A 24,122-nucleotide genomic window follows, 5' to 3' on the forward strand; every position below is an offset into this window, starting at 1 on the left:
AGTTTCTTAATCAGTAGATCTGAGATGGGGCCCCCAAACACATGTTCCTAAAAAGTTCCCAGATGCTACTGCTGCTGCTGCTGCTGATCTGAGGACTGTGCTTCGGGAACCACCTTGTTGGGCAGGGATCCAGCTCCCCAGCCTACTCCACCCATGCAACACCAGCATAATCAAGTTCTTGTGAGATGTCAGTGAGATAATGGGAGAGAAAGAGCTTTGTCAGCAAGACAGGTCAATGGCTCTAGTCATTACACAGGGACCCGAGGAGGGCGATGGGATGCAAGTGGGGGTACCACAGCCATCTGAAGATCTTTTGCCACCCATCTTAACTCTGAGCCACTTCTCAAGAGAGAAAGCCACCTTCACAGGGATGGACCAGCAACCCTTCCCTGCCACCCAGCTCATCACCCCACGCCTCCTTCCCTTACCTCCGGCAGCCTGCTAGAACTGTCTCAGCAGCTGGCTGGCCTGGGCTACTTCTCCAGGGGCCAGTCCAGACAAGCTGGTGCAGCATCAAGCCTTATGATTCACGGCCCTGGGGCTGGGTCCTGCTCACCACCCGTGTGAGACTCGGGAGGCCCCTGACTTCCCTTCTCTGAGCCTCAGGTTGCTCATCGGTAAAACGGATGCAACACTTGGCCAGAGTCTTGTGAATTCAACGGCCAGTCCTTGTAAAGTACTCTTCTTAAGCCAGAGTTTGGCATAGAGCCTGGCCCATGGCGAGATTTCAATCCGTGGTGGCTGTTAGTATTTTCAAATCGTGTCTGGGTCCAAGCTACGTCTTGATAGAGGCCCGGACTTGGAACGCAAGCCGCTCCCACGCCGCCGTTCCCCGTTGCACCCGGATATACCCGCCCTGGAATGCCAAGTGTGGGCCCCCCACCCCCTCGCCCGGAGGCGTGCCTGCCCGGGCTAGGGTTGCCAAGGCAGGGCAGGATTAGACAGGCGGTGAAGCGAGGGAAGGGGCGTTCCTAGGGAGTGGCCTCTTCCTAGGAGGGCTGGTGGCGGGGGGATATAGCCCCGGAGCGGAGGGAGGCAGAGGCAGGGATGCTGGGAGGACCTTCCAGCGGCCTGGGAGGAGCCTGGGAATGTTGAGGAAGGCTGAGGAGGGGGCGGGACCGTTAGGTAGCGCTGAGACGGGGCGCTTCCCACCCAGCCTGGGCTGGAGCTCGGGGCCTGGGCCAGAGAGAGCTTTTTATCCAGGCAAGGCCCGCTGGAGGTGGAGTGGGGTAGGCCTAGGGAGGGCCCCATCCCCAGGGTGACCGTGGGGGCGGGGCCGACCGGGAGTGTTTTGGGGGGGAGCCGTAAGCGGGGCGGGGCAAGGGGCGCAGCTCCACTCGCCACAGGGCCCGAGGCGGGGGGAAGGCCGAGGCGAGCAGAGCCGGGTCGGGCTGGGAGCCCAGCCACGTTCCAGTAGAGCCTGGAGGCTGAGCTGGAGGCGCGGCTTGGGCCGCGTCCGGAGGCCGAGGGGCGTGCTCGGGGGGGCGTGTCCTCTGGAGGGGGCGGGGCCAGGCCGAGGCCGTTGAGTTCCCCGAAGACCGCTGGGAGGGGAACGGACGGTCGAGCGACTGAACCCTGCGCTGCGCAGTCGGACGCGGAGCACTGGGGCGCAAGCGGGCGACTCTTGAGCTTGCAGCGCCGAGCTAAAAAAAAAAAAGAGCAGAGGCGGCAGGTGAGAAGTGGGTGGGGGAGGCCCTCCGGCAAACCAGGAGCAAGGTTAGTCTTCGCCCCCAGTTTCCAGAGCCCGCTCGGGGCAGCTTTCTCGGAACAAGTGACAGGTCGGGCCGCGCAGGCAAGCTGGTGGTTGATTGAGAAGGAGCTTAAGTTCCAAGTCCTGACCGCCACCCGCCTCCCAGTTCTCTGCCTCCGCCGCGCACCAGCTGTGTGACCCCAGGCGCGTCCCCCTCGCCCCCCGATTAACCGGCTTTGGACCTCTCGGGTTCCAGTACAAGGAGGGGCTGGACCCAGGTGGACTCCGTGCTTCCACTGCCCTTTCTCGCTAGGAACCCTCGGAAGGTGAGGCCGGCAAGTGAAAGCGAGAGCGGACTGCAACAGGTATTTCAGATCGCGTCACCCAGACTAGTCTGTTTCCCTGCAGAGTGGCACTGAGCAAAGCGGGCTCTCTGTGAGCTTGAAGCGCATTGCTCTAAGGGTCTCACTCGTTCCTCCGATGGGACTTGAACTCACAGGCCTGGGAAAGCTGGAGAGTGGAGGGGGCGTGGTGACCCAAGTCTGGGAGGGCTCAGCCTTCCCTTCCCCACACCTGTGAGAGCCCAGTAAGACGTGGGGTGGGAAACTCAGCGGGGACTTTGCCCACCGCACCCCCCCCCACCCCCGCCCCTCCCCGTCCCAGGGCTTTTCCAGGTGAGGAGGCTTGGGAGGCCCCTGGCGGAAGCTAGGGGACAAATTCTTATCTGGGTGAGTGGGGAAGACAAGGGAAAACCCCACCAAACGTTAGGCCCAAAGTCAAGCTCAGAGCCTAGGGCGCTTGCTGCATGCCAAGTTCCTTCTTGGGCTGGAGGTTTCTGTCCCTGTGGCGGTGGGTGTTCTGTGCTGGGCCCTAGTAGCTAGTTCGGTGGTCAAGGCGTTGGGACCACATTGATTCGGGTTCCAGTCACTTTTCATGCTTCAGTTTCCTCGTTTGTAAAATGGGCATAGTGATGGTAATCAATAGTAGTGGTGGTGGTTGTTGTTCAGCTGCTAAGTTGTGTCCCTCTCTTTTGTGACCCTGTGGACTGTAGCCTGCCAGGCTCCTCTGTCCAAGGAATTTCCCAGGCAAGAATACTGGAATAGGTTGCCATTTCCTTCTCCAGGGGATCTTCCCAACGACCCAGGAATTGAACTTGCAACTCCTGCATTGGCAGGCGGATTCCTTACCACTGAGCCACCTGGTAGGGAGGACATAATACAATAATGTGTATACAGTGCTTAGCAAGGCGCCAGGCACCCAGTGAGCCCTCCCTGTGTGACATCTGCTCTGATGTGGATGGGCAGGTGATAGACTGGCTTCCTGCCTGGGAATGAAACTGTTTTTGGAGGGCTGGCTGAAGCTCCTGACCTTGTGAGAGCCAAAACTCGCCACCTGCCACCAGCAACACTTTGTCCATTTTGGGGTTGGGGGGGGCATGTCATCTAGACCAAAGACTAGCTGAGTTTTGGGTAATACTCTTGCAGTCGTTAGGTATCTGGCTAAATAACCCCCCAGATGTTTACTTAACATCTATTATATATCAGATGGAGCTAGGTGATGTGAGGTAGAAATGAACTAGCCTTCGGGTTCTGCACTCATTTTGAGTTGCTCCCAGTGGGGTCCCTATCCCCACCATGCCTCTGCTGGAGAAGATAACTCACACCCAGAGCTCAAGGCCAGATGAGATGTCATGGATATGGAACTGCTCTGGCGGCCAGAATCCAGCTCTTCCATTGCATGCTGGGCTCAGGGTGGAGGTGAGGGGCAGTGTGTGCACCTCTTATCTGTTTGATCAGGGTTGGGCACTGAAGGTGACTGACTCCTCGAATCTCCTGGCAAGATGAGCCCTATACTTTGGAACCAGCTGGAAAGCACTACAGGAGAAGGAACTGGCAGCCCACTGCAGTATTGCAGCCCAGAGAATCTCATGGACAGAGGAGCCTTACAGGCTACAGTCCATGAGGCCACAAGAGTTGGACACGACTTACACCACCATAGGACAGAGTTTGGTTGAGGGCCGTACTATTAATATGTGAAGGGGACAGCATGTGTAGGTATGGGAGGGGTGGTGCCCAAGAGAGGTGAGACACTAGGGAAACCAGGGCAGGGGGTGAAGGGGCTTCCTGGAGTTGTCGAGACTTGAACAGGACTTTGCCTGCGATTCCAAGTCCTGCTTGGGCTTAGATCAACTTGGGGCCCCAGACTCCCTCTCTAAGCTTTTGAGTGGCATAAGATTAAGAGTTTGGTATGGTGGGGAGGGAGAGGGGTCAGTAGGTGTTGCCTGTGTGGGGCACAGGGAAGAGATGTTCCTTTCCAACAGTGCTTAGTAAACATCTAGTGGAAAGTCCTCCCACCACCCCTCCACCCCATGTGATGACTGGCGGATGATGACACATTGACCCCATCCTTAGTTGCTTACAATCTGGTAAGGAACTTGGACAAGGGGACTCTGACAGGAGATAGACGAAGAGTCAAAGGGATCTTCAGGAAAGTTTCTGGAGCAAGTGGAGTCTTGGGTGGGCCTTAAGCATTTCGAAGGTTTCAGCATCCACAGCCAAGGCAGTGTTTTGGGTAGATACGGATGCCTAGAGGAAGGTAAGGGGGTCAGCGTGTTCAGGGGAAATTTTTTTCAGCCTTGTTTGAAAGTAGCCCATATGCTATACAGCAGATACTATAAGCACAGCTTCAGTACTACTCTGCCTCCTTTTATGACCACCAAGACCAGGGTTCAGATTTGATGGAAAAGGGAACAGGGGGGTCAGGGAATTTTGAAGAAGCAGCTCGATTAATCAGTCTGGCTGAAAAGTTGAGACTTGACAGGAATGGGAAGGGAGAATGGTAGGTTGCATCAACTCATGGAGGACTTTGAATGCCAAGATGAAATGTTTGGATTTGCGTTATAGACCTTGCGGGCTGCTGAAGGTTTTCGAGCAGGGGAGTGACCCCGTCAGAGTGGCACTTTAGGATGGACGGTCTGCCAAATGTGCTGGGGTTCAAGACCCAGCCGTCAAGGGAGAATGAGCCAATGGCTGTAGTGATAGGAAAGGAGGGCCCACAGGGGCTTTGGGAAGGTCTGGGGCTGGGGTTGGGGGGAAGGCACTGTCAGAGGGGAGGGAAGAGCGAGTGTCCCAGAGTGTCTAATGTGCCCTGTGTGTCTTTCTATCCACCCCCCCCCCCCCAGCCTAGACCGAGGAGCACAGCAGACACTCAGGAAGGTGGCTGGGCTGGGTGGGTATGGACGCTGGGGAGGGTGATGAGTGCTACAAAGTGATAGAGAGGGAGTCGCCCAAGAAGGCTCTGTGTTTGCCCATGCAGGACAGGCGTCTGGGCGAGTGGAGGGAATGTGAGCCAGTCGTCAGGGGGCGGGGGCTGGAGAGCTGGGTGTTTGGAAAGACGTGCCTGCAGCCCCTCCCCTCCTCATCCAGCCCAGGGAGGGCCGGGGTGGAAGGTTAGCCAGTGGGAGCACACATTTCTCACATGGTGGGGGGATTTTTTTTGGTTCCTCCAGGGCTCCTTTGAAGTTTCGGCAGTGTGGGGCAGTCCCCTCTCTCTTGAGGCCTCAGAGTTTTGAACCACTGTCTGGAAGCTCCTCCCCACCTTCTCACCCCCCAACCCTGGGGACGCAGCCCCCTGTCCCACTCTGAGACCCAGACAGCCCCTCCCGCAGAGGGTGGCAGCCCCAAGCCCCAAGCATTTCTTTTGAGTTGTAGCATCTGGGGCCTGCTGGCACCCCGTGGTTTTGGCTTGGCCTTGACCCCTCGCTCCAAATCTTTAAACCCACTTCCTCTACCCCACGGGGAACTCGGGGCGGTTACGATTTCACCGAGAGCATCAAACGGTCAGAAGTTGGCTGTGTGAGAGGCAGGCAGGAGGGAAAGCCTCGGCCCCTCTCTGGGACAGACCAGGGCCAGGGGTGGAGGGGATGCCGGTTTAATCTCAGCAGGAATTGTCCTGCCCACCGGCTTCCCCTCCCGTAAGCCTGGGTCTGAGGAGCCAGGAGGGAAGCCCAGAGGTAAACATGGGCTGAGTGTCCTGCTACGCCGGCTTCCCTCTTCCCGTCACCCCCTGATGCTGCCTGGGAGGAGGTGGACCGCAGGCCCAGGGCCTCTATGATGGGCCCACTGGGTGTCTGAGGGCTGCTTGGTTCCTGACTCATCCCCGGGGTTCCCCTGACACTGTGGGTTTCCTGTGAGCAACAGATTCACTCTGGGCTGTCCTGGAGAGGCAGTTGAGGGGAGGGAAGAGGCCTGCAGTCTGCGTCTTAGACTTTGTCCTGGTTGCTCTGTGTGACTTTTCAGAAGTTCCTTCTCCTCTCTGGGCGGTCCTTCCCTGCTCTGCTAATGACTTATTCTTTACTTGGCTCTCAGGAAGTTCTGTAACACCGGACACTTGCAGAGGAGGGCACATGTGAGTGTGTGTGTGCACACACACACACACACAGAACACAGGGTCCGCACAGAGTGGAACTGGGCAACTCCTCTCAAACACATGGTAATCGATCCCCCTTCCTAGCCTTGCCTGCCTCTTACCTGAAGCACCCTTGCTTCTTTCTGCCTGTCCACACAGATTTGGGGATGGACAGGGAGGCCTGGCGTGCTGCGATTCATGGGGTCACAAAGAGTTGGACACGATTGAGCGACTGAACTGAACTGAACTGACACAGATTAGGAATATAGACTAGCATGGTGGTGAAGAACTGGAGCTGCAGTTTTGGCCCTGCCCATCCCTAGCTAGGTGACCCTTTCTGAGCCTCAGTTTCTGAATCTGTACATTGGGGATAATAATGTTTAATACTTCGTAGGGTGACGTGAGAATAAAACAAAAAAAACTGCATGTGAAGCGCTTAGCAGTTTTCTGCCTGCACATGGTGAGCCCTCCTTCAATGAGAGCTGCCGTTGTCCTTGCTTTCTGCATCTGGCTAGTCTTTCCAGGCTGTACCGGGCTGCTCCTCAGGCCCCCAGAAACATTCCCCAGAGCCGCAGCCTTCCGTACAGGCCCTCCGTGCCTCGCCAGCGTTTGTGCGCGCGTGCCCCAAGACACCAGTCATTTCCGCCTGCGTGGTGTCCTTCCTGGGGGTCACTGGGTTTCCCCAGCGTGACTCGAAGCTTCCTGAGGGGAAGTGGGTCTAAACGTCAGTGGCAGACTTCCTTCAAAACCCTTCCTTTCCCTTCCCTTCTTCCCTCTGTGCTTGTCCACACGGAGCCCTTGCCTCCCCGCTGCTGTCTTGCGGCACACGGAGTGTGTCCCTGGGAACCCTCCCAGTCAGGGGCGGCCCCGTCCATCTCTGTGTCCCCACTCCAGGCACAAAGTCTGGCCCACAGCGGGCACTCGGGAAATGGAGTTGGAACGAGTGAGTGATTCTCCTCAGGGTGGCCCAGTGGGACCCAGTTTGAGCCAGATCCTCGGTGACTCCTGGGCAAGGGTGGGGCCAGGACGCAGGGTCTCACGCCCCTGCCTTGCCCTTCAGGACTGCCCACCCTGGGCCTGGAACTGGGGTCCAGGGAGGTGGGAACAGGGCGCCTGGATTGCTTCAGCCTGGGTTTCGGCTTCCCATGTGAGGCCTGGCCTTTCCCCTCCTGAGAGGGGAAGAGCCCAACTTCCTCCAGCCCCAGCCTGGTGGGGGCATCTCCGGCCTTTAGTGAACCCTGACTCAGCCAGAAAAGCTACCTTCAAGTCAGCAGTTATTTGTGCCAGGTGCCCCTGTCCTGTGAGGCACAGGCTCAGGGCTGGGAGATGGGAAGATGCCCTCCCAGACCCCCGCTTCCTCCAGCGTTATCCCTGGAGACCACCTGGTGAGGCGCTCTGGAAGGCCTGTCCGCTCTCCCCTCTGGCTTCTTTCCTGGCTTCTTTCTTTGGCTTTCTCTGGGCCCCACCCCTGACTTGCCCTGCTGGGTTGAGGGGTGATCCAGGATGGGAACTGCTGAGGATTCCAGACCTGGGCCCGTAGGACCCATGCAGGAAAGTGGATGAAGTGCTGTAAACGGGGCACTAGGAAGCCTGGTTCGGTTGCTGGCTCCGCTGTGAAGTGGCAGTGTGAGCTGGTCCAGGGGGCTGGTCCCCTAGGCCAGTTCTCTTGCTTCTCAGGCAGTAAGCGCTCCAGAAGCCCGCCGGAGGTCCAGCTGGCCTCGGCCCAGGACAGTGGAGAAGGAGCCACAGACCGCGTCAAGGACTCCGGAGTCGGACTATCATTTCTGCTTCTGCTATTTACCTGCTGGCTGTGACCTTGGGCACACCCTAAGGGTCTTAACCCCTCTGCCCATCCGTTTCAGCATCTAAAATGTAGACAGTTATAGTATGTCTCTCATGGGGTTGTTTGAGAATGATATGAATCAATGGATGTGAAGCCTGTGTGATACGTACCTGGCACACAGTGAGTGCTTCCTATTACTATGTGCCAGTTGTTTTGGGTAATGTTGCTATTATTAATGTGCTTGTGCTCAGTCGCTGTAGCCCACTAGGCTCCTCTGTCCGTGGAATTTTCCAGGCAAGGATACTGGAGTGAGTTGCCATGTCCTACTCTGGGGAATCTTCCTGACCCAGGGATTGAACCCACGTCTCTTGTGTCTCCTGCCTAGGCAAGTGGCTCTTTTACTACTCTGCCACCTGGTAAGCCCATAGGGAGCAGGAGTTAAGTCTTTGGGGGCAGTCTTTGGTGAATGGCTTGAGTCTGGGAATCTGGAGACCTGAGTTCTGATCCCAGCTCATCCTTTTCTTGCCATGTGACCTTGGGCAAGAGATAGCCCTTCTCTGGCTGCAAAACTCTTATTATCGTACATTTGGCTGCACTTGGCTTTTGTAAGAGAAGCCCATGCGAAATCACATTGGGGAGCTGCAGGGTTTTATTTAGGGAAAGGGCTTGTGGGTGCCCACCCTGTTCTCCTGCCCCAAAATAGTCACTGGAGGTGCGCAGGTCCCCACAGTGTCGTAGAGACACCTCAGAAACAGAATGAGCGAGCGCTCCCCCATGATTGCATTCAACAAGGCTTAAAACCAGATGAATACATTTATATACAACATAATAATGGGATTATCTAGATCAAATTACAGGCTTTTTTTTTAAACTTTTCCCCATTTTCTGAATCTTCTGCAATAAACCCGCATTATTTTTATGCTCAAGAAAGAAAGAACAGACATGATAAAGCTATCAAAAAACGTACTATACATATTTAAACAGAAATGCATTATGTGAACTTGGGGATCACATTGAGGGTTTTGTTGTTGTTAATAAATCATATTTATTTCAAAAGGGGGTGGGGTGTTGGTTTGAAATGAATGTCAATTTGTCAAGCCTCAAAAGACTGAGGGAGTGTCTGTGGAGGAAGCCAAGAGTCAGACATGTATGGGAGCCCACTCCAGCCTGCATCATGGTGGACACGCCCCGCGTGCTGCCTGGTGTTGAGAAAGCATTTCAAAAGTCTTTCACTCCAGAAGGCTGACTTTCCTCACTTGTCAAATAGGAATGATAATAATAACAAACAATTCAGAGGGATGCTGTGAAGGTTACAGGGGCTTCACACTTTAAGTTTAGAGGCAAGCCCTCTCCTGAGTTTGGAACCAAGCAAAAAGCGCAGTTGCAAAGGAAGGCAGGAAAACGTGGCTTGAGATCTGGTGCCCGGAGGGCTGGCTCACTCTTCCCTGGAACTGGCAGAGTTACGCGTCCGGTCACAGGCGGCTCTGAACAGGAGCCAGCCGCTCCACAAGAGCTGGGAGCATGTAGGGGAGTAGCCCAGGTGGAATGCTTCCAGCAGACAGCCTGGTTCACTGAGAAGGGGAGACTCCCACTGAGAGTACCGAGTACATCTCCCAGATGAACCAATCAGACAAGCCGTTGCTGGGGGTCCTGGCAAGAAGCGAAGACGTGGGTGGAGCCAGGCCTCAGGTGTTCGGCCCGCATGAGTGTTCAGGGAAACAGGTGGAGAGAAGAATATGTGTTCCGCCTCATGCCTACAGGGCGCTTCTAATGATACCTGGTAGGCAAACACTGATTAATGTTCATTTGACGTTGCTGACGATAATGTTAGCAATGAGTAATTCTACTACTGAGGCTGGAAAATCACTCTCCCACACACTGTCTTAGGAGATGGAATATGAGAATGCTGTTGCAATGGGACACGGTGAGACACCCTTATGTATAAAGGAGATAAAAACTCAGTGGGGGTGGATATGACTGGTTTGTCTGAGATCTCGCCGCAAGTGAGTGGGTAGCCAGGCTCTGGGTCACTGTTGGGCACCTAGGCAGAGAGGCCTCTGTGGCCTGACCCCTGGCCTCTCTGAACTCACAGCCTCAGGAGGCCGTGTCGGAGGCTCTCCAATGCCCCTCTGATCCCTTCTCTCACAACTTTTGGTGAGGATTAGATGAGATCATAGTTCTGGGTGAAACAGTGGTGGGCCCAGCAGAGTACACCCTCCATTCAAGCCAGAGGATGGGTGATAGTGATGAATGAAGGCTGCCCCTGCCTCCCCTTTGGGGAAATAACAGAGTCCTTCTTCCCCAGAGACCGAGGTCACTTATCTGGAGTGAAGGACTTTTCTGGGGCTATTTGGAAATCTGGGGTCAGGAGGACCTTGGGCCTCTATGGGCTCAGTCCTCCATGAGACTGTCCAAGCCCAGCCTCCACCCGCGTGTGCTTTTGGCCGAGAGCGAGGGCAAAGCTGGGGGCTTGTGACTAAATTCACAAGATCATATAATGCCGTCCTGTGAGCAGTGTTATAGTTCCCTGAGTCAACCTATCTGCCCTGTCTGATCCCAACATTCAGCCTTTGCTTGCACACCTCAAGGCTTGGAGAACTCACTGCCTTTCATCTCCGGATGGATTGGACTCTTAAAAAATATCGTGTAGAATTTGAACGAATATATCCTCCCTTCCATCTGTTGGTCCTGATCATGGTCGTGGGGACCTCTTGGAGACCATGCAGAATATGATAACTCCCTGAGTGTGTGCGTCGGGGGTGGCAACCAAGCCTCCCTAATGGCACCCTCCCCCTCTGCCCTCAGGTCAATGATTCTGATGTAGGAAAGAGACATTTCTATCATCGTTTTTGTTTTTGTTTATTTTTTACTAATTTTTATTGGAGTGTTGTTGATTTACAATGTTAATTTCTGATGTACAGCAAAGTGAATCAGTTGTAGATATAATCAAATATCCATTCTTTTTAGATTCTTTTCCCATATAGGTCATTACAGAGTATTGAGTAGAGTTCCCCATGCTACCCAGTAGGTTCTTATTAGTTATCTATTTTATATATAGTAATGTGTGTATGTCAGTACCAATCCATTTATGTCAATTAAAAAAAAACCTTCATCTCTGCCTGAACTAATGGGCCCTTTAAAAAAAAAAAGACTTTCTAATTACTGAAGAAATAGTTTTGTGGAAGAAGTTTGAGGGTGAAGAACCAGATGCAGAGGAGGAAATAACTGCTCAGAGATAAGTCCTGAGAAGGGTTTGGTGTTCACACACACACACACACACACGCGCGCGCGGTTGGAATCTCACATATGAACCACTTCCTTGCTGTTGCTTTTAGGTTAACACTATGAGGAGGGTTTTCCATGTTGTTCAATATTCTTCCACAGCGTGTTTCCCAGGTCCATAGCATCACACCACATGGATCTGCTGTGACCCAGTTAAACACACCCCTGCCATTGCACATTTAGGCCGTTCTGAAGTTTTCATTTGTGCCCACGTTGCCATAGTGACCACCTTGTCCATATGTCTGTTTGGTTCTCAACTTGAGTGATCTCCACAGGCTGAATTCTTCAAAGTGGCTTTCCTGACAGATGATTTTTAAACTCAAGGTCTGAGGACCAGATTCTCAGGGAAACCCCTCTCTGTGATACATACCAGAGTGTATGTGCCCCCCTCCCCTACATTTAGCTCCAGGTCTCCTGAGGGGAGGCTTCCCTCGTAGCTCAGTCGATAAAGAATCCGCCTGCAATGCAGGAGACCCAGGTTCAATCCCTGCGTCGGGAAGATCCCCTGGAGAAGGAAATGGTAAGCTACCCCAGTATTCCTGCCTGGAGAATCCCATGGACAGAGGGGCCTGGCAGGCTTCAATCCATGGGGTTGCAGGAGTTGGACACAACTTAGTGACTAAACCGCCACCTCCTGAGGGGAGGAGGGGCACCGTCTGTCCCTCTGTGCCGAGCAGGCTCACGGAGGGAAGCAGGCAGGCTCTTGGGGCATGCATGTGGAACAGTCAGTCAGAGACAAACAGAAAGACAGATATGAAGGAGATTTTCCTCTACGACTGCAGTCTGACTTTTGACCCTCCTGTCGGGGAGTCTGGCATGTCATTAACTAATTATGGGATCTTTACTATTTAATGCCCTCTCTCCATGGTGATGCCTTCCCAGCAGCCTGCTGGGAGCCAGGGAATGGGAGATGAGTCTGTGGGAGGGAGTTTCTCTGGAATAGGAGGCGGCTCATGGGGTGTTGCAATGGTTCTCAAACCCTGACATACATCAGAGTCTCATGGAAGGTTTGTTAAAATGCAGATCGTACAGTTTCTGGTTCCGTCCGTCTGGGGTGCAGCCTAGGAATGTGTGTCGCCAATGTGTTCCCGGGACGTGCTGCTGGTCTTGGTGTGGGATCCCAGTCTGAGAGCAATGGAGTAGTGGGTTAGGGCAGAGGAGGCTCTGCAGTGAATTTCAGCTCCTGGGGTTGCTGCCCGTAGGAATCTTGGCTTCTTTAACAAAGGCTGGTGTGAGATCTGAACTCAGCTTGCCCCTGCCCCCAGCTCATCACCCTTCTCCAGGATGCACTATTATATAACCGTGTGCAAGAGGAGAAGACAATCACCACCATTTCCACTTTATGGAAAGGAAAACTGAGGCTCTGACAGGTGACCTGATACATCCAAGGAGAGCCACCAGGAGCTCTAATGTAGGACCCCTGACGTTGTCACCTTTCCATGCTCCTCCCGAATACCCTCCCCCCACCAAATGTGCATGCTGTCTCGGGCTTCCCCCACGCAGGGGTCATGCAGGAGCAGAGATGCAGTCCCTGAGCCCTGTGCCTGCCCTGGGGGACTGACTCCACATAAGGGGACGGGAAGCCAGGTTCCCCCACATCGCCTCTGAGCCAGTGTCTTGCTCTACATCTCACCCCCACTGACCATCCAGTAATGTGATCTCCTGCCGAGATCTCGTGTCCTTCAGCCAGTTTACGTTCCCAGTTATGGTTCTGGGCCGCTTTCCTGGGAGGCTGGCAACTTTTCTCTGGTTGAGCCCAGGCGCTGTCTGGCAGGCACAGCAGTGGAAGTGGAGAGAGCCCCATCTGATGTGTGCCAGGCCTGGCCCTGGACACTTTGCAGCTGTGGTGTCTGGTCATCCTCCCACCAGCCCCCTTCCCCCAGTAGAGGTTATCATACACACACATACACACACACACACACACGCACACACACACACCTATTTACAGATGAGGAAACTGAAGCTCCCAAGGCTGGAACGACTTGTCCAAGGTCACAGCTGAAGGCAGCAGAGCTGGGCTTTCATTTCTATACCCCAAGGTTGGACCCCTGGTCCGGAGTGGTAGCAAGTAGTGGAAGGAGCTGGGCTGTAGGGGACACAGCCTGTGCCCCACCCACCACCCATGCAAAGAAGGTCAGCCCAAGCTACAGGGCTCCCCGGCAACTCGGGGTCTTGCAGTGGGAGGACTCTGGCCTGGCCACCAGGAGCCGTACTTCAAATCACGCTCAGTTGCCCCCTGGCTGCGTGACGATGGCAAGTCACCCTGTGCCTTGGGGTGCCCAAGTCTTCATTTCTCATAATGACACCTTATGCTTTATAGCTTTTAGCTGTGGACGTTTTCTCATGTGCTTACTCCTGCAAGCCTCCCAGCCCCTTATGAAATAGGAGGGGGTGGTGGTTACTGGGCCCACTTCACCGATCATGACAGAGGCTGTAAGCGAGATGTCCAGGATCCTACAGCTAAGGAGGGCCTCGAGCCAGGACTTGAACCCGTGTTGTCTTTGCTTCCCATCTTGAGCCTGGTCCAGCACCCCAGCTGCCTCCTAAGTAAGAAGGGAGAACTCTGGGCTCCTTTTGCTCTCAGCTCAGGATTGGGGACCCCAGGGCTCTTAGTTGGGCTGTTGGCTCTTGGGTGCCAGGGGCCAGGACTCCAGGAAATGCTGGCCAGAGGTCCTCGCTCTGGGCTGGGAGCCATGGAGAAGGAAGATAGGGTGGTCCAGGCTGCCCCTGTTACCAGTTCCTCCCCAGGCCCAGGCATGTAAGGTCCCTGGTGGACAGAGTGTGGTCTGGCCAAGGTCCTCCTCACATTTCAGCCCCTGGTCCCCCTGAGGACTGTACCTGCCCTCCAGATATACCATGCAGAATTTTCCAGATCTCAGGACTCAGCTCCCCTGCCCTCTGGTTCTGCCTGAATGCCTTCAGCTCCTCCTCTCCTGATCTGGGTCTTCCTCCTTCCCTCCAGACCCAACTCCAACCACCTTCTTCCCTGTGGCCAAGCCAGCTTAGCTGTCTCAGGTTCTGTCCTGCGGGTGAGCTGTCTCACAGGATTAGTTAATACTCCAAGGTGGCAAGGAGGGCAGCGACTGGCTGCTGTGGGCCCGAGCCCCCGGGGGTCTGTGTGGGCTGGGGACAGCTGAGCTACCTATGGTCAGCCTCAGACCATGAGCAAGTCACTTCTCCTCTCTAACCACCGGCTTCTTTCTAAAAATTAGAACGCCATCTTCCTCACCAGTCACTGTGAGGCTGGCGTGAGATGCAATGGATAAAACACCAACCGCTGGTGTCCAGTGGGTTTGAGGCTCTCGGGAAACGCTGGCCACTCCCCTTTCCCTGCACTCAGCTTAGGGTTCATTCCTCTTCCACCACCCAGTCCAGGGGCTGGGTGTCTGGTTGGGCCTTGGTGTCAGGCCTGAACTCTATCTGCTCAGGTTGGGGGGTGTTCTAGGCAGATAACGGGAAGATTGGGCAAACAGACAGAATCAGCTCCCAACAGGCCCTGCCAGCCCCACATTGTGGCCCTGGGCACGGGGCCTCCTGAGCCTCAGTTTCCAGGTCTGTGGAAGGGGCGCATGCCTGACCTGTGTTCCTAGGGTCACACGGGGCCTCCTGGGAGAGCTGGAGTAATAGGGGTGGGAATTCAGGTGGCCTGAAGCACTGTGTTCTCCCTCCCAGGAGCCTGGAGTCTGGCCAGTCACAGTTCATTTCCATGTCCACTTTCCTCCTGCGACACAAACAGTCCCCGTTCCCTCTGGCCCCCAGGAGACTGCTGTGTTCCTGGCTCTGGGCCTGGTGTGCGGGGTTGCCAGCCCTCCGGGCTCCTCTCTTCCTGTGCAGCCCAGAGAGCCGGCCCAGGCCCGAAGCCCTACCTGATGGAAGGAGGGTCCCTGTGCTGAGAACTCTCGGAACCCCATGCCTGGTCCCTGGGGCTCACAGGGGGCACAGATCTTAGCAGCAAGCCCCTTTGCTTTCCACTTTATCTGTCTGTATACCCTCCTCCTCCCAACTGCATGTGGCCCGGAACCTTCTCACAGTGATAATAATCGCCATACTTCCCTTGATTGTGCGACAGCATTTTTATTCTCCAAGCCTGTCTCCTCCCTGTAAGGTAGGAGTGAACTGCGGTTATCTGAGACAGGGGAGGGGACTTTTCAAAGCCCGCAGTGGGGGCCTCATGACCTGTCCCCCCAGCCCCATTCCCCAGCCCTCAGTGGCCGTTCGTATCTTGGCTGCATTTTGCCGCAGGCGTGCCCCTGGAGTCAGGAGTGGGAAGTGGGCAGTGAGAAGGTAAGGGTGGCAGAGCTCTAGGTTTCCAGGGTCAGGGTGGCAGGTTCCCCGCTTTAGGGGCCAGTAGAGGGCCTACCCCCCACGGCTGAGGCAGGGCAGCTGAGGGTGATGGACGAGGAATGAGAGCGTGGGGCTGCCTGGGCTTTCATCTCTCTTCCCCAGGGCCTGAGCTGGGGAGGTCCCGGGGGCTGTTTGGGACCTGGGTGCTCGTTTTGGTGGCTTAGGTGCTGCTGCCTGAGGTCAAGTCCCTCATCCGGCTTCAGCTCCTTTAGGCCTGGGAGCGACTCTAGCACCTAGCTGGTGATAAAGACCCAGGCTCCTCAGGAATCAGCGTGTGTGTGTGGGTGCGCCTGTGTCTCTGTGTGTGTGTGTCTGTGTGCATGTGTGTGCCTGTGTCTTTATGTGTGTGTCTGTGTGTGTGCATTTGTTTCTGTGTGAGTCTCTGTGTTGTGTTTGTGTGTGTGCATGTGCCTGTGTCTCTGTGTGTGTGTGTCTGTGTGTATGTGTGTGTCTGTGTGTGTGCATGTGCCTGTGTCTCTGTGTGTGTGTGTCTGTGTGTATGTGTGTGTCTGTGTCTCTGTGTGTGTGCATGTTTGTTTCTGTGTTGTGTTTGTGTGTGTGTGCATGTGTTTCTATGTGTGTGTATATTTCTGTGTGTGTGTGCCTCTGTCTGTGTATGTGTGTGGTGTGTCTGTATGTGTGTGGTGTGTGTGTGTGTGTGTGTGTGTGTGTGTATGTAGGAAGAGGGGGTGCTTGTCCAGGCACTGCTTGGCACTCCCTGAATCTGGGGGAGGCTGAGGCTGAGAAGAATGGGCTGAGGAGGGAATGGACCTTGGTTGAAGGCTGGTGGGAGAAGGGTGGTGCTGGCTGGTCCATCCAGGAGGCCACAGGGGGTGGCAGGGCTCTCGGCTACAGAGGCAGGTGAGGGCAGAGGGCTGGTCAGGGGGCAGAGCTGAGCTGGCTCCCAGGGTGCCGTCCTGCCTGGACCAGTAAGGCCTGCAGTCCTGGTCAGGGGTTGCCTCAGGGCCCCCCTGGGCTCTTCGCATGGAGACCGCAGGGCCTGAGGTCTGGAGCCCGGAGCCCTGGCTGCCCTGGAGGCCCGCTTCACCGGGGGTCTGGCTGTCCTCCGCTTATCATTCTCTCTCTCTTTCCGTATCCCTGCCTGTCTCCCTCTCCCCGCCTCTCTTTTTACCTCCCCTGCCACCAGCACCCCATCAGTCTCCTGTGCCTCTGAAGCCAGGGCATCTCTGGAGGGCCTAGCAGGGACTGAGGGGCCGAGCCCAGCATAGGGGAGCTGTCCCGGCCCTGCCCCTCTGCAGTCCTGGGGGGCCCTGGGTAAGGGAGCCCCCAAAGGCTGCACTGGTCTCCCCTGTGACCCGCTTTCCCGCCCCAACTGCCATGTGTCTGGGCCGGTTACAAGCCCACTGCTCTGCCTGGGAACTGGGGACCGGGTTCTACCCGCCGTGTGGAGGTGCAGCCCTGCCCCTCAGCCTTGGGGGGCCTGGACCCCTGCAGCTGACTGTGGAAATGGGTCCCCTGGGCTGTTCCTCCCTGGAGCCCATGCCCACCACAGGGAGGACTGTCTGTGCTGGAATCTGGGGTGAGTGCCATGGACACTCTGGGCGTTCAGAGGCCCTCAGGATGTGAGAAGAGAGACTTGAGATCTGGTCTCAGAAATAGGAAGAGAGGAAGGCTGGAGGAAGCCCCCGACAAACAGACGGACAGATACAGATGGGAAGAGACAGGTGAGGAGGAAGGGCGGCAGGACAGAGTGGGGAGGCCCCAGAGGCCCCTCCCTGGCCCCTCCTCCCCTGGCTGAAAGGGGTGGAAGACCCCCGCTCCATCCCGCCCTCCTCCTCCAAAATCTTAGAGTCACCGACCTGCCCTTACCCTCCTTCCTCTTCCCCATCTTTTCTGCGTTTCCCCCAGGACTCATGAGAGACAGCGCCCCTATAGCTGTGTGTGCAGCTCTTTGCCATTACTGTGTCTCACTCACCTCTCTCTCTGTCTGTGTCTCTCTGTCCATCAGATATCCCCAAGGCCAGAATAGCTCTTAGGCCTAGGAAGGTGCTGAGAACTACAGCTTGGGAAGTAGGAAGTATTAGTTCACTTTTCAGATGAGGAAACTGAGGCTCAGAAAAGTTAGGTGACACTGAGGGGTGGGCAGAGCCAAGGTTTGAACCTCTGTCCGCCCAATGCCCACCCCAGTGACTCAGGCTGAGATGATCAGGGCTGCCAGATAGTGCCCTGTGTGCGTCTGTGTAGGAGAATGTTCTGGGGAGGCTGCTCAGAGGAGGTGGCGTCCCAGGGGCCCCATCCCTTCCTTACTGAGCCCAGGGCGGGAAGGGTGCTGTGTCTGCTGCCATGTGAGGTCCCTGATTAGCGTTTCCCCTCCTTCTCCCTAATCACCTTGCTGAGGGCCCACACCCAGCTCCCAGTCTCCATTTCTGCAGCCCTGGCTCAGAGGTTAACCCCTCTTTAGGCACCTGCCCCCAGCTGCCCAGGCCCCTGGGCGGGTAGGGTATGCAAGCTGGGACCTGGTGCCTCCGTGGAGTATCTTCAATTGCCTGGGTTCAGAGGCTCAGCTGTGAAACCCAATGAACGTAGGTTGGGCCTTGGTGAGGTTAGTTTTGTATCATGAATCACTTCATTTCTGCAGGTAGTACGATTATGCTCAGGGCCTCTGGTCAGGCTTCAGGGTTCAACTCCCAGCCGTGTGGTCTGTGTAAACCATGGGCAAGTCCCTTTGCCACCCCGAGTCTCAGTTTCCTCAACTGTAAAATGGGGTTCAAAGCAGTGCTTGCCCCATAGGGTCGTTGCAAGGATACACTGAGCCATGTGAAGGACTGGGCACAATCTCTGGCAGTTGGTAACTGCAAGGGCGCTAGCTTTTGTGATTCTGGATTCCTGGGGGCTGTGTTCTAAAGAGCCCCATCGAGGGAGAGTGGGAGGCTGGGTGGAATCACGGGGCCCAGCTTTATGACGTTGCTAGTGTCTAATTGCTCACTTTCCTGTCTGTCCCCTCTCCAGACTGAGCACTCCCCGAGGGCAGGGTAGGTTTCATCCATTCATTTCCTGTGTCCAGTCTGGGGCCGGAGCTGGGGGTTCAATGAACTACATGGACTCAGGATGGAAACCTAACAGGCATGGCCACTTGGGGGGCCCTCTGGGAGGGCAGCCACTCAGGCTTTCTGACCCATGAGCCGTTCTTTCCCTTTTTTTTTTTTGGCTGTCCTGGGTCTTCGTTGCTGCTCGTGGACTTTATCTACTTGTGGTGCTCCTCACAGGGGTGGTTTCTCTTGCTGCAGGGCACAGCTTCTAAGACAAGCAGGCTCAGGAGTTGTGGTGCATGGACTTCGTTACCCCAGAACCCGGGGAATCTTCCTGGACCAGGGATCGACCGACGTTCCCTGCATTGTCAGGCGGATTCTTAAACTCTGGACCGTCAGGGAAGTCCCCATGAGCCATTCTGGAAGTCCCCTCTCGTCCTGGGTTTGCTGCCCTCTTTGAGGTCACCTCTGAGGATTAGTCCTGGGTTTACTTATGTCCTGGAGGTTCTACCCGGCCCTCTGCGCCCACAGCTGCCACAGTTGCCGGGTGTAAGGTGAGAATTCCACAGCGCCTGTGTGCTTGTCAGACCTGCAGACACCTGGCCCGGCTCCTGGATATTCTGACCCCATGGGCTTTGATGTTGGGCTGTTGTGACCCCATGTGAGAATGCTTGGCATCGCGGGGGGGCGGGGAGTGGTGTTACAAAGCAGGTGGGACACTGGACTCCAGAGTTGCAGGGTCTGGGACACAAAGTTCAGCTGGGCTGCTGTCCTCCACATGACGAGAAGGCACCCCTGCCTTCCCGCGCCCCAGACACCCGCTCAGAGAACAGAAGCCGTGCTCTGCACATGGCAGGGGCTTGTGGGGCTAAAGGAGATAAGATCAGTGAAGCACCACTCACGTGAGGATGCTTTCATAAATGTTCGTTTCATCAGCCATCCCCCTGCCTGGGATCTGTTTCAAATTCTTGGGTGATGGTAACTTTCCAGGGGCAGTTTGTAGGAATCTCTTGGCGCCCCACATCTCAAAGGACAATCTTTATGCATACCCTCCTCCTGCCGTGTGAGGAGGGGACTCTGCTTAACACGACCTCTTCCCAGAGACTTCTGCCTCTGCCATGCTTGCTTCCTAGGGTTTGGAGAGTTGATTCCACCATCTTCCTGAACAAGCTTTGATATCCCCATTTTATAGACAAGGACACTGAGGCTCAGGGTGGGTAGGCCAATTGCCAAAGGTTACATGTCACTGTGAAATGGAATTGGAATTTAAGTCTCTCTCAATTCAGAGTTCATACTGTGAACTGATTTATTATTCTGCCTCCATACCTGGGGCTGGGTAAGGGTCCTCAGAAGCTGGTTGACTCCCTGAGAACCCACTTGGGAAGCTGGGTCTTCTTGTCAGGGCCCCTAGACTCTGGGGCTCCTGGGCATCCTCTCATATACTCCTAAAGATGGTTGGATGGCATCACCGACTCAATGGACATGAGTCTGAGCACATTCTGGGAGTTGGTGATGGACAGGGAAGCCTGGTGTGCTGCAGTCCATGGGGCTGCAAAGAATCAGACACGACTGAGCGATTGGACTGAACTGATCCCTTTAACTTAGCATTTCCCAAGTGATGTTCCCAAATGGCTGATTATCTCCTCAGCCCCTGGGAGCAGAGCCCTGGCTCTGTCCTGTCTGTCTGCCTCAGGGTGCTGAGCAAACATGTGCACTGCTCCACATGTGTCATGATGGGAAACAGGTTGGGAAGTACCGACGGCTCTAACCAATCCCCCCCCCCCCCGCCCCATGCCTTGTACACATATACTCCCCAGAAGCGGGGGAGTTGTGGTCCTCTTTGTGTCTCGGTCACTTCATCGTAGAAATAAAGACTCAAGTAGGTGACGTCAAAGGCCTTCCTAGCACTGTGAATCTGAGTGTGTGAGCCTTAGCTCCCAGGGTTAGGAGGGAGCAGGGTTTGCATGGGGCCCAAGCAGCCTGCAAAAAACATCAGGAAGGGAGTCATGGACAGAGAAAGATCAGAGGCTATGGTTCAGCCTCAGCTTGAGTCTTTGGCTGCATCAGGCCTGGTGGGGAGGTTGCAAGATTTGAGGGGGTCTGCTCTTCCCCAAGCTGCACCCTCTGTCAGAGCGGCCCCTTCTTCATGCCGAAGGCCCTCTGGTCTCACCGCTTGGGCTTCAGAGAAAAGCAAGGAAGGGCCACATCTGGTGGCCTCATCAGCCCCTGAAGGAACAGCATGGCCAGGATTGGTGGGGCTGATCTTTTCCTTCCTGAAAGGAAGCCAAGAGTCATGTTTTGGAGCTGGGGTGGGATGGGAGGTCAGGCAAACAGACCGAGGTTCGGAAGGGTGGGGTTGGCGGGCTCCACCATTGACCTCTTTCGCTTTGGCAGCAGGTGGAGAGAGAGGAGCTCCAGTCTCAAGGCAGACCTGGAGTTGCGTCAGGGCTTAGCCATTGACTTGTGTGGCCCAAGGCAAGTCACTGAACCCGGGTCTCAGTCTCTTTATCTGTTAAATGGGGGTGATGATATCTCAAGAATCATTGCAGATGAAATGAGGGATGGTGGGTATGGGCTGATGCAAAGACATGGTGCCGTCCCTCTGCTACTGCAGTCTGGCCGGGTAAGACAAGCAGAAGGCTTTGAGCTCTGGTTTGGGCTCTAGGAAATCAAACCAGTCCATCCTAAAGGAAATCAGTCCTGAATGTTCACTGGAAGGACTGATGCTGAAGCTTCAATACTTTGGCCACCTGATGCAAAGAACTGACTCACTGGAAAAGACTGTGATGCTGGGAAAGATTGAAGGCAGTAGGAGAGGGGGACATCAGAGGATGAGATGGTTGGATGGCATCACTGACTCAATGGACATGAGTTTGAGCGAGCTCTGGGAGTTGGGGACAGGGAAGGGACAGGGAAGCCTGGCATGCTGCAGTTCATAGGGCTGCAAAGAGTTTGGACATGACTGAGTGACTGAACTGAACTTGGGCTCTAAAATCCTGGGATTCCTGGGAAGGTCTGATCTGGACGTGTTTCTTCCACCCCATGGTGGTGGTTGTGGGGTTTGCTCACTTGCGTTGTGAGGAGCTGATAGTGTCCCCAGAGCTCTTTACATGCCTCATCTTGGTCCTTCAACAACCCTATAAGATGGGAGGTCCTGCTAGTATCCTCATGTTAGAGCTGAGACGTTGGGCTCAGAGAGGGTGAGTAGCTTCCTCGCTGGCGGTCACACAGTAGGAAGCAGAGCTGGGATTCACACCGAAGTCCTAAAGGAAGCCGAGATCCTAATCACGCTGCTGTTTAGTCACTCAGCCATGTCCAGCTCTTCGGGACCCCATAGACTGTAGCCCACCAGGCTCCTGTATCCATGGAATTCCCAGGCCAGAATACTCGAAATGGCAACTTGGAATGAATACTTGGAAATGGCAACCCACTCCGAGGGCCTCCTTATTTTCCAGTTGCCCAGGGTAATAGCTTTCCATTTTTCTGTTCTAACAACGGGAAAGGTATGACCAGAGATTGAAAAGTAGGATATAGGGAGGCCAAAAAGCCAGCCCCCTCCAGGGAGTCAGCATGGGTTTCTGGAAACACATCACCTGTCACAGACGAAAACAAACACAGCAACCTGTGACCCGTCTCTTTTCTCGGGCAATCGGGACAAAGTCCAGAGAACTGCAGAGCTGAGTGGCTGAGAACCAGCTTGCAGGTGGCGTTATCAGTCGACAGGCAGGCTTCCAGAGCTGAGCAGCCAGCCAGGTGTGCTCTCTCCTCTTTTCTGTCCAAGCTGCCTGGGCTCCCACGGGATCAGTTGTCCAACTCACCCAACTGGCTGGACACCCAAATCTCAGGCAGGCCGCTGAGAGACAGCCCAGAGGCTCAGAGACAGGGGCCCTACCCCCACGGAGGGCAGAGGCCTCCTTCCTCAGGTGGCCCAGCCCCGCCCTGCTTCACCCTGCCCCCCTCGCCTGAGAGCAGGGGTAGTCACTCTCTGGCACTCCCCTGCATGTATCTAGAGGCTGGCTCGAGGCCCTGCAGAGGGTTTTGGACTGTTGGTCAGGAAATCAACAACTTCCGGATAACCATCATCATCATCGTAATTGGTGGCATTTATTAGACACATACTGGGTGCCAGGCACTTTACAGATACGAAATCATGTAAACCTCACCAGGCCCATTATTAAGTCCATTATACAGGTGGGAAAGTTGAGGCATGGGGCTGAAGTGATTGCCCAAGCCCGCACAGTTGGTAAGATACGGCAGATTTGGCATCTTTGGGCAGGGATAGTGGGAGGAGGGGGCCAGGGGACCTGCATGGATCGAGCCCTACTATGTGGAGCCTGAGTCCAGTTCATCTTCACACCTGTGAGTGGTGGGTGGGTTTAGTCTCTCCATTCAGTGATAAGGAGGCAGCTCTGCAGATTGTGTGGCCTGGAGGTAGCAGATGCAGGGGTGAGAACCAAGAATGACTGTGATGCAGAGTCAGTTCTCCTTAAATCTCTATGAGGAAGGCCTGAGGAGTCGGGGCAGGGCAGCAGGTGGAGAGAGAAAAGCTCTGGACCGAGAATCTCCAAGTCCTCCATGGCGTGCTCAGCCCTGAGTTTGCTGTGGGATCTGTAGTCTCCTGCGTTCTCCAGCCCCTCTGAGCAAAGCAATGATCTCAAAAGTCTCCTCCTGCACAGTGGATACTGCTCTGGGATGAATCACCCCGGGAATGTGCCTCCAGGAAGTGGAGGACAGAGCAGAGGTGCAGGGAGCTTCACGTGAGATTCTCCCTGGCCAAGACCTGCTGCCCCGGGGTTCCCAGGCCCGAGACACCCCCACTCAGAGCAGAGGGACCAGGCCACGCTGGGTCTCGATGTATGATAATCCTCTGGGAAGCTTAAAAAATAAAACCCTAGTGTCCAGGAGAAGAGGGGGACAGAGGGTGACATGGTTGGATGGCACTGCTGACTTGATGGACTTGAGTTTGAGCAAGCTCCGGGAGTTGGTGTTGGACAGGGAAGCCTGGCATGCTGCAGTCCATGGGGTTGCAAAGAGTCGGACACGACTGAGTGACTGAACTGAACTGAGTGCCCAGGCTGCACCCCAGACCAATTAAATCAGGATTTCAGGGGTTTGGGGGCGGGGTTAGCAGGGTAGGCACCAGCACGGTTTAGAGCTAATTCTAAGGTTCAGCCAAGATTGGGGGCCACTGCTTTAGCAATCGGGAGATGGAGGAAGTAAGGCCCTGGCTTTCTAGAGTTAGTGACCCCATGAAACCAGAAGAAAGCGTGTCCTCATGCATCTTTCTAGAGAGAGGGTTCATGGCTTCTGTCAGCCTTTTCTGACCCAGCAGAGATTAAAATTCAATCTCTTGGGAAGGGAAGTAACCCCCTCCCCACAAGCCAATGATGTTATTTTTAAGCTCCAGAGACTTGCCTTTTCATACTGTTCATTCCAGTAGTCACGTATGGATGTGGGAGTTGGACCAAGAAAAGGCTGACTGCCACAGAATTGATGTTTTTGAACTGTGTTGCTAGAGAAGACTCTTGAGCATCCCTTGGACAGCAAGGAGATCCAACCAGTCCATCCTAAAGGAAACCAACCCTGAACTTTCATTGGAAAGACTGATGCTGAGGCTCTAATACTT

The 24,122-nt window shown here is 55.1% G+C and overlaps 1 protein-coding gene and 1 non-coding gene across 10 annotated transcripts in view; one reads left to right on the plus strand and one right to left on the minus strand.

Moving 5' to 3' along the window:
• Window positions 1-928: 928 nt before the first annotated feature.
• CD82 (CD82 molecule) overlaps window positions 929-24,122 on the plus strand; it is a 56,591-nt gene continuing 33,397 nt past the window's right edge. The window contains exons 1-2 of one of the 9 annotated variants that reach the window (XM_069555504.1): window positions 929-1,203; window positions 2,004-2,055. Coding sequence is in view for 1 of the 9 variants with exons in the window: in XM_069555508.1 (XP_069411609.1) it covers window positions 1,089-1,203 (115 nt within the window). In the remaining 8 variants the exon portion in view is untranslated. Of the gene's footprint in view, window positions 1,673-1,946; window positions 2,056-4,079; window positions 4,286-18,754; window positions 19,051-24,122 lie in introns of those variants that run through there. The other 8 variants (XM_069555505.1, XM_069555506.1, XM_069555503.1 and 5 more) reach the window with 8 other exon arrangements.
• On the minus strand, window positions 4,324-4,449 carry LOC138421446 (small nucleolar RNA SNORA61). The gene has a single exon (XR_011249522.1). It is a non-coding gene; the product is annotated as a small nucleolar RNA SNORA61 (small nucleolar RNA).

Source organism: Ovis canadensis, chromosome 15 (assembly GCF_042477335.2).
Source record: "Ovis canadensis isolate MfBH-ARS-UI-01 breed Bighorn chromosome 15, ARS-UI_OviCan_v2, whole genome shotgun sequence".
Classification (NCBI taxonomy): domain Eukaryota; kingdom Metazoa; phylum Chordata; class Mammalia; order Artiodactyla; family Bovidae; genus Ovis; species Ovis canadensis.